The 10000-nt window shown below is 38.2% G+C and overlaps 1 protein-coding gene and 1 long non-coding RNA gene across 4 annotated transcripts in view; one reads left to right on the plus strand and one right to left on the minus strand.

Annotated features, from left to right (window-relative positions):
- LOC133609675 (uncharacterized) overlaps window positions 1–10000 on the plus strand; it is a 26370-nt gene that overhangs the window by 1354 nt on the left and 15016 nt on the right. The window lies entirely within an intron of this gene.
- The window catches only part of armc3 (armadillo repeat containing 3), an 11909-nt gene that overhangs the window by 1100 nt on the left and 809 nt on the right, over window positions 1–10000 (minus strand). The window contains exons 3-16 of one of the 3 annotated variants that reach the window (XM_061965492.1): window positions 9957–10000; window positions 9821–9883; window positions 9527–9705; window positions 7475–7669; window positions 7186–7405; window positions 6968–7120; window positions 4854–4962; window positions 4531–4780; window positions 2299–2435; window positions 2049–2217; window positions 1884–1978; window positions 1615–1773; window positions 650–812; window positions 369–584 (exon numbers count right to left, since the gene is read on the minus strand). The exon at window positions 9957–10000 is cut by the window's right edge and continues 79 nt beyond it. In XM_061965492.1, the coding sequence (XP_061821476.1) occupies window positions 378–584; window positions 650–812; window positions 1615–1773; window positions 1884–1978; window positions 2049–2217; window positions 2299–2435; window positions 4531–4780; window positions 4854–4962; window positions 6968–7120; window positions 7186–7405; window positions 7475–7669; window positions 9527–9705; window positions 9821–9883; window positions 9957–10000 (2143 nt within the window). In that variant the 3' untranslated portion in view covers window positions 369–377. Of the gene's footprint in view, window positions 1–368; window positions 601–649; window positions 813–1614; window positions 1774–1883; window positions 1979–2048; window positions 2218–2298; window positions 2436–4530; window positions 4781–4853; window positions 4963–6967; window positions 7121–7185; window positions 7406–7474; window positions 7670–9526; window positions 9706–9820; window positions 9884–9956 lie in introns of those variants that run through there. The other 2 variants (XM_061965494.1, XM_061965493.2) reach the window with 2 other exon arrangements.

Here is a 10000-nt window from a genome sequence, read left to right on the forward strand (position 1 = left end):
GAAACACCTCCCTAGGGAGGTATTCGGGTGGCATCCTGACCAGATGCCCGAACCACCTCATCTGGCTCCTCTCGATGTGGAGGAGCAGCGGCTTTACTTTGAGCTCCTCCCGGATGACAAAGCTTCTCACCCTATCTCTAAGGGAGAGCCCCGGAGTAAGCAATTTATTTGTTTTTATATGCAGTTGTTCGGAGTGTATAAAAATAAGCAGTTAAGCTGATGCAAAAGTAATTTCCTCTTAGCTGGTATGAAAATAAAAATAAGATTGATATAAAAATAAATAAAATTTTAGTATTGATTTTAGCTTTTGCCTTAATTTAGTGTTTCTGTTTTTACTTCTTCATATATAGTCTTAGAAGTATGATCCGTATGATAATCTAAATGCTGTTGTAACGAATTGCTGCAGAGGTGTTTGATCTTATTAAGTTTCCAGGCTCATGCATGAGGTCCACAATGTAGCCACATGGCTGTATAGAGTATTCATCACTGGAGGGATCTTCCTTGTAGAGGACTATTTCATTCCAAGCTCGATTGTTGTGCCCTCGAACCAAAGTACACCTCAAGCCAATGCAGTCAGCCAAGTACTGCATGAAAAGGACACTTGTCAAAGTGTGAATTGTCAGTAACAGGATGGAGTTAGAGGACTTACCTTGAAAAGAAGCGCCCTGTGACAGTAGAATCCCTTGCTGATCATGCCGATGGGGACCACATTACACTGCAGTTGGAATTTAAGCAGGGAGATGTCCAGCAGCCATCCGAAACTGTGCATATCTTCCTTCTCAATTGCGTCACCCATGGCATCGCTAACACGCCTGATACAAAGACAAAGCATGGCAACATTTATATGACGCACTGGAACCTCTAAAATCCATTTAATTTCAATCCAATCAAGTTCTTACTACCATACAGTATAAAGAGAACTTAACCACTTTTAGGGATAGATACATTTCATATTTGAACCGATACGGTACCAATTCCCGGTACCTGGGAATCGAAATCAGCACTCAACGTTACCAATTTTTGTAATTGGTGTACTTATAAATTAAACACCAGCTGTTTGAGTGTACTTTTAATTACCAAATTTGGCGGTGTTGAAATCGCCATGTGAAATTGCCAATGCTGTACAGAATTTGGTACCCGTAATTTGAACCACTGTAAACTACATAAAGTAAAATCCAATAACGAGGTTAAAGTTTGCACAGTGATGCTGTCACCTAGTGGCGTTTAATAGGTATTGCTGACATTATTCATATTTGTTACACGCATCTTCAACTTTAATCAGTATGTATTGTTTAAGAAACTGATGGTCAACACTGGAAAAAAGTGAAAATAATCCAAACTAATTGGCCAATATGCATTTGGCTCCATGCAGCATTTGCTTATTTAAGCGTAAGCAGCCAGATCTATCCCTCATATTCTAATTGTTATTCTATGGTTCTAATCACATTTTATGTGGTACAGTAATGTGGTAAAAACACACACGTGTGAGTTAATTAATTTTTTTTTATTTTTTTTTTTTATTTATTTTACATTTAGAGCCATCAAATTTTAGTTTAGCTCCAAATTGCACTACTTTACTCTGCGGTATCTGAGTTGAACATAGTAAATATTTACCTTGCCAGGGCAGCATATTGCTCCACTTCATCATTCAAAACCAAAATGGACTCTTTGACCTCTTCAACCAGAAGCTGCAACGCGACGTCATTCATCATTTTCCCTTGAGGAGACTCAAACTGGACCTCATTTTTCGGTTGCGCTCCATCCTCACTGTTCCTATGTAAAAAAAAAAAAAAAAAAAAAAAAAAAAAAAAAAAAAAAAAAAGAGCCTGAATGTACCTTCCCTATGTTTTCCTTCTAAGACATATACAAGTCAGCATACATACTCAGTTGATGCGTTGACAGCAATGATGGGCAAGCATTGGTTGACGGGCTCCATTGAAAGTTCTTCGAGAGTCAAAACTTTCTGACTAAACCCGAACTGAAATACAGATAATATAGTAAGGTTCTTAATTGATGCAAATAGAAAAAAACACAAAGAATTCACACACCTTCCCAGCATCGTAGAAGCCATCAGTGATCACATCAGTGGACGCCAAACAGTCCGTCAGACCAAATTTGAGAGACAAACTGGATTGAATGAGACTGTTCAAGGCAAACTCGCCGAACTTGCTCTTACTATTCTCTGACTGGTTGATTTCTTGAAGCATTCCCAGTGCTCTGAAACACACCGAAAGCATGCCACAGACGTATTAGGACACCTGAAATGGACGGAAACATGTAGTAGTTTGAGCATCTCACCCAAATTTACACATCTCCACAGCCATGGGCTCATCCTTTGCACACACGCTGATTGCCATGCACGTGCAGCGCAGCACCTCCATGTGACTGGATCGCAGCAAAATGACCAGTGGCTCGAGACCATTAGCTTTCCATAGCTACAGTATGTTGAGAAAGACTTGATAAGATTCCCATTTAAAATGATAATATGAACATGTGCTTGAGACAAAGTGTACACATATAGCTTCTATCAAAAAAAAAATAACTGCAAGTGTGTTTTTGCTTAGTCTTTGTCTTTTTTTTACTTCTAAAACCTCACGTGGTGACACAAAACTGTTTCCTTTCCATGACCTGTCTGACAAAGGATGAGTAGTTTTACTTTATTTTACTTTTATTTAGTCTCATTACAGGTTGTTTTGCTTTTATTTGTTTTTTGACCGACACTCAACAGTTCCCTTTTCATTACCTTTTTATCAAAAGATGAGTCGTTTTACTTTATATTAGTTTTATTTAGTCTTAATATACAGTGTTTTGCTTATCTTTGGCTTTATTTCATAGACAATTTTAACAATCTCTCTAAAATATTACGAGGTGACACTTAAAAGTTCCAATTTCCAATATGTGTCTGTCAAATGATGAGTAGTTTTGTCTTTATCTAAGTTTTATTAAGTCTTATTATGCAGTGGTTTGCTTATTCTTTGGCTTTTGTTGACTGGCAATTTCAGCAATACCTTTAAAATCCTACTTGGTGACACATGACAGTTCTTTCTTTTACCTTTCTGCCAAAGTATGACTTGTTTTACTTTATTTTAATTGGCTTTTTTGACTGACAATTCCAGCAATGCTGCCAACACATTTTACTTTATTTTAGTTTTATTTAGTCTTGTTATACAGTGGTTTGCTTATAATGACATACTTTGCTTGTTTGACTAACAATTTCAGCAATAGCGCTCAAACACCACTTTGAGACACTCAACCGTTTTATTTCTATTATGTGTCTGCCAAAGTATGAGTCATTTTACTTGAAGTTTACTTTAGTCTTATTATAAATGTTACGCTTGTTCTTTAGCATTTTTACAGGCGATTCAAGTGATGACCGCTAAAACACCACTGGGTTTGATTGCTTGATTAAAACTTTTATTAGTAGATTGCACAGTACAGTATATATTCCGTACAATTGATCACTAAATGGTAACACCCGAATAAGTTTTTCAACTTGTTTAAGTCGGGGTCCACGTTAATCAATTCATGGTAATTCAGGGTAACGATCAAAAGTTCCCTTTCCATTATGTTTGTCAAAGGATGAGTAGTTTTTATTTTATTTTTATTTAGTCTTAGTACTGTATACAGTGTTAAGCTTATTATTGATTTTTTTGACAGGCAATTCCAGCAATACGTCTAAAACGCTGCATGGTAACTCACAACATTGTCCTTTCTTTTACCTGTCTGCCAAAGTATGAGTCATTTTTCTTCATTATTATACAGTTGTTCGCTTATCTTTTGGCTTTTTTTGACTGACAATTCCAACAACACTGCTCAAGCAAATTTAACTTTATTAGTTTTATTTTGTCTTATTTTGTAGTGCTTTGCTCATCTTTTGGATTTTTGACGGACAATTCCAGCAATACCGCTCAAACGCCGCTTTGTGACACTCGACAGGTCCAATTCTGTTACGTGTCTGTCAAAGGATTTTACATTTTAGTTCAATTTAGTTTTATTATACAGTGTTTTGCTTATTCTTTTGCATTTTCACAGATGATTCCAGCGATAACTTCTACAACACCAGTAGGTAACACTCGACAGTTCCCTTTCCATTATGTGTCTGTCAAAGAATGAGTAGTTTTGCGTTATATTAGTTTTATTTAGTCTTATTTTACAGTGCTTTGCTTATTATTTGGCTTTTTATACAATTCCACCTATACCTTTTACACACCGCATGGTGACGAACGACAGATCCCTTTCTTTCACCTCTCTGTCAAAGGATGAGTAGTTTTACTTTGCTTTAGTTTGATCAAGACTTATTATAGTGTTTTCTTTGTCTTTTTTAACAGTATATTCTAACACTACTGCTAAAACATCACTCAGTAACACCGAACAGTTCCCTTTCTTTTACCTGTCTGTCAAAGGATGAGTCGTTTTACTTTTAGTTTTATTTAGTCTCATCATAAAGTGGTAAATTCTCTCTCTATTTTAGACTTTATAGGTTCCACTGTACACGGAAGCCAAAGTTAGTTGATCCACACACACACTAACCTGTGCCCTGGCCTCAGCGCTAAACGCCAGCTCACAGATACACAAGGTAGCATTGATGAGGACTTGTGCGTCTGTTGATTTTAAAGGCTTCACCAGCGCTGGCATGGCACCGTGTGACAACACGTCGCATCGAATGGCCTCCTGTCCTGCTATCCTGCAAAGTATGGCTGCAGCATTGGCTACCGTTCTGGGACAGGTGTCACCGAGTCGCAGTATAAGGCGCCTAAGTCCTCTTGCCTCATAGATTGCCCTGTAGATGACAGACTTTTTTTTTTAAAAGTCTGGCAGAAAAAAAGTAGATTTTTATTTTGTGTAAATCTTACACAGTGTTGAGTTTGTTTCCAGATGTGAGGTTGGCAAGGGCCTGCACTGCTTCCCCTCTCAATGCCAAATTCCGACTGCTTAGGAGGCGTATCAGAACAGGTAAAACACCTAAATCACACAAAACCACTTAAATCCTGTACAGTTCTGGTTTATGTTATTAGTGTTGAACATGAGATGACACTTTTTTTTCTTTTTTTTAAATGGTGTGTGTGACAGGGAGAAAACCTCTGACTTGGTTGGGGAATGACCTGTTTCATTGGCATTTTACTAGATAAAAAATCAAATGTCTTATATGCGGGTCACTCACCAATCCGTGTAGTATGTCACTAACTCCTCTTTTTCTTTTTGTGTTCCTGTCTCCCCTGTGGGTGGTTCTCCCGGCTTTTGTACGTACGGCCAATAGGGGCACCATTGCACTTCCACATTATGTTTGATTGTTACTGGTGGTGGTTAGGCTGGTGACATTGGTGCTGGCAGCAGGCCAATTTTTGGTCGTTACTGTCATCATTAGGGATGGGTACCGAATTATTTACTTTTATAGGCAGCAACCGTACTCTGTCAGTACTACTGGATACCGATTCACGTAAAATCAAACGCTGCCATATCTCTGTACTTTTGTTGCACGTGACGTTACGTTTAGTTAGACTCGGCCGGCTCAAACACTTGGCAGGCAAACAAGCACTGAAGTAGCACTTAAGAGTAGACACTTCCAGTGTGGCAATTTTCCATCCCAACAAAGCAAGTATACCCAATAGAAAACACTTAAACATACAGTACAGGCCAAAAATTTGGACACACCTTCTCATTGAATGCTTTTTCTTTATTTTCAAGACTATTTACATTGTAGATTGTCACTGAAGGCATCAAAACTATGAATGAACACATGTGGAGTTATGTATTTAACAAAAAAAAAGGTGAAATAACTGAAAACATATTTTATATTCTAGTTCCTTCAAAATAGCCACTCTTTGATTACTTTTTCGCACACTCTTGGCATTCTCTCGATGAGTGGTAGTCACCTGAAATGGTTTTCACTTCACTGGTGTGCTTGAAGCTCTTCGAGAGAATTCCAAGAATGTGCAAAGCAGTAATCAGAGCAAAGGGTGGCTATTTCGAAGAAACTAGAATATGAAACATGTTTTCAGTTCTTTCACCTTTTTTTGTTAAGTACATAGCTCAACATGTGTTCATTCATAGTTGTGATGCCTTCAGTGACCATCTACAATGTAAATAGTAATGAAAATAAAGAAAACATATTGAATGAGGAAAGGGTGTGTCCAAGCTGTTGGCCTGTACTGTACATAAAGGCTCCACTTTTCAAAACTTACATTGGATTGGCCATGGAAATGCTACTGATTAGCATTAGCGATTTTACATGGTAATTTGAACCCCTCCAAATTTGGTTATATAAACTGCAACTGCGATGCATGTTACAATCAAACAGCCGGTGTGTAATAAGTACAAAACTTACAGTATTTTTTAAAGGCGCATCAAAAGACTAAATTCATCTTAATGGCAAAGATTACTCCCAGACTATTTAATCTACAGTAGTCTATATACTACTGCCATATGACATCCTGGAATAGCAACTGCATGCAAAGAGTGCTATATAATACTTGTAAATCAGCATCTGAAGAGTAAGAAATTAATATACAACAACTGAACAGCAGTTATCATACTAACTTTTAAATGTTAAATACAAAAATATGTTACATTATTAAACAAATTAATACTTATTAGCACATGAACACAGACAGAAGTACCAAAAACTGGTACTGTTGAGTACCTGAGTCTTTTTCCAGGAATAGAATACATCTTTAGAATAGAATAGGTACCGTATCAATTTAAAAGTGAAAAGTTCCCATCCCTAGTCATCATAGGACACTTATTTTGTTTCTTCCAGTTGTTAAACCCCTCTATCCCATTTTCTCCGACCACCGGTAGAGACAAAATACTCTTCCCGAGAGGTAGTTTTTCCTTCAAGTGTTTGGCAGTTGGTAGTGTACAGTAGGACTTTACTTCTAGACTCGTGTGTAAAGTGCCTTGACTTGTGCCCAGTTCACTTCCATTGTGAATTGGGGCTATGTAAACAATATTGACTTGCATTCGGTACCTAATTCCCTGAAGTGTTCTTTGCTGGTCAGGAAGGAGCTCATGGCGGCCACAGCTTGACAAGCCAATATTTTCAAACCATCGTTGCCCACTGACAGAAGATCCAGCAGAATCTCCTCAGCCTTCAGCTCATGAAGAACTTTGTGAGATTCCGCTGCACACAAGTAGAACATATAACACTAGCCTTACTTGGATGCCAATGTTTTGTTCTATGCTTACGAATCTGAGCAGCCCTGGAGACACATTCAACGGCATTGGACTGGATTTCATGACTGACGCATTTAACAGGACCGGACTCCATGTCAGGCAATTTAGGGGGAAGAACAAGTGTCATCAGCAGAGAGAGTCCTCCTGCATTCTGGACTAGCTGGAACATGTCACTATCACTCATGCAGTTAGAAAGAATCTGCAAGGCGTCAACATGGAGGTCCTCCAAGTTCTGTTCGTGATGTAAACAATCGGAATCAACAAAGTAGCAGCACAAAGAAAAGATTCACAAAATACCAACCTCGTTTTTGAGGATCTCAACAAGCTTTTCGGGTCCTTGCTCCTTTCTCAGAACACCGTGTGAGTCTTTATCAGTGGTGACTTTTAGTAATGTTTTTAAAGCCAGCTGCTGAATGACAACATACAGCGAATTAAGCAGCTCCAGAAGTAGAGGGACCCCGCCCAGCTCTCGTACTGCAGGCCAAAATTGGCTGTTCTTTAATGACAGAGCAGAGCAGAGACAACGAGAAAACATTCAAAATGTTAAAAACCTGTACCAACATTTATACACACTTCCACTTTAGAGATATTTGGAGTAAGCGGGCCAGGAAATGATATGGTAAAATTTGGATTTCATGTCAGGGACTTGTGGAAATCTTGTTTTTTGTCTAAAAGTATTATATTTGCCCTATCAGGACATTTGGTCAATTTAGACTACTCCCTGACCTCAATAATATCCTTACGTAGTTTAAATTGTGACGTGCCTTTATTCGGATAAACTTTTGATACTTCTCTTACTAGGATATTTGGAGTCAATTTTGACATTTCACTTCATTTGGGACAATGTGCTTAAATTATACCATTGGGACATTTGGCTACAATTTAGCATGTGACTTTGTTGACTTAAGTTTTGGTGTGTCTCTTGTTGGGACATTTAGAGTCAATTTTGACAGTTCTCTTAGCAGTAAATGTAGAGCTATCTTTATTTTAACATGTCCTTTTATTTGGAACGCTGTACTCAAATGTGTTAATTTCTCTTGGTTTGACATTTGCTTTGTGACTGAAATGGGCTCAAATCTTGATATGTTTCTAATTGGGACATGTTGAGACAATTTTGACATTTTTCTTCACGTTGCTTGAATTGTCATTGAGACATATACATAAATAAATAAATGATAAATGGGTTGTACTTGTATAGCGCTTTTCTACCTTCAAGGTACTCAAAGCGCTTTGACACTACTTCCACATTTACCCATTCACACACACATTCACACACTGATGGAGGGAGCTGCCATGCAAGGCGCTAACCAGCACCCATCAGGAGCAAGGGTGAAGTGCCTTGCTCAGGACACAACGGACATGACGAGGTTGGTACTAGGTGGGGATTGAACCAGGGACCCTTGGGTTGCGCACGGCCACGCTCCCACTGCGCCACGCCGTCCATACAGTAAATTTGACAAATAATTTTATTGGACTCAAGCTTTGGTATTTCTCTTATTGGGACATTTGGAGTCAATTCAGACATTTCCCCCATCAATACATATGGAGCAAACAAATGTTAACACGTACCTTCCTTTGGGACACTGAACTCGAATTTGGTCATTATGTCTAATTGGAACATATGGATTTTATTGCATATGGGAGTTTACTGGGCTCAAATGTTGATGTTTCTCTTATTAGGACATTTTGAGACAATTTTGACATTTTCTTTTGTTTGGGACAACGTTGAAATGTGCCATTGGGGCAGTTGCCTTCAATCTTACATAGGACTTCAGCGGACTAAGGTTTTGGTATTTCTCATGTCGTGACATTTGGAGTCAATTTAGATATTTCCCTTAACGGTACATAAGGAGCCAACCAATTGTGATTATTTCCCTTCATTTGGAACACTGGGCTCAAATGTGGGTATTTATCTTATTGTGACATTTGGACTTTATTTGATGTATAACTTTACTGGGCTTAAATTTCAATATTGATTTTATTGGCATATTTTAAAATATTGACATTTCCCTTTATTTGGGAGACTAGACTCAAATTTGGGCATTTTTTATGTAATCTTAGTTGATTTGACTTTGCTGAGCTCATGCTTTAATATTTATTTTATTGGGACAATTTGAGAAAATTTGACATTTCCCAGCCGAGGACTGTGACGTTATACCACTATCATAATTGACTCTAGTCAAGACACAATTATCTTGGTATTTACTTGTGTTGCCAGTCATAGTGATAATGGTTGTGTTGAGTCTATTTCAGTGAATAGTAAATCTAAATTGCAATACAAGCCATACACTGACTACTTTAAACTGAATCCCAGTTTGATTTCCATAGTATTATAATAACTTTGCAGACTCACTTGAACCAGGTTGTAGATGGTCTCAAGAGAGTTCTTCTGAACATCTGGTTCGGAACTGGAGAGGAGCTTGATTAATGGCGGCAGACCTTTGTTTTCAACGATCTGGACCTTGCAGGAGGGATCCACGGACAGAAAGGACAGGCACAGTGTCCCATGCTCTTTGATAACTGCATCTACACCTAGTATGTGTGTGACAATCATGGGTACTTTAACTTTAACTTTATGGAATTGAAGAGGGTAGAGTCCAATCAGTAAAATACAGGAGACTATAGAAGGTATGTCGAGAAAACTCACCATCAATTAGTTTAATAATTGGTGGGACGACGGCCATTTTTTGCAGGGCTTTGACAACAGTCCCTTTGGGAGGGGGCGATACAATTTAACTCGATTCAATCTACTAAACAAGTGTGTATTTGTGTGTTTTACATACTGTCGGTGACCATTCTGCCTAAAACCATGAATGCATTGCGTCTG

Source organism: Nerophis lumbriciformis, linkage group LG07 (assembly GCF_033978685.3).
Source record: "Nerophis lumbriciformis linkage group LG07, RoL_Nlum_v2.1, whole genome shotgun sequence".
In the NCBI taxonomy this organism is placed as follows: domain Eukaryota; kingdom Metazoa; phylum Chordata; class Actinopteri; order Syngnathiformes; family Syngnathidae; genus Nerophis; species Nerophis lumbriciformis.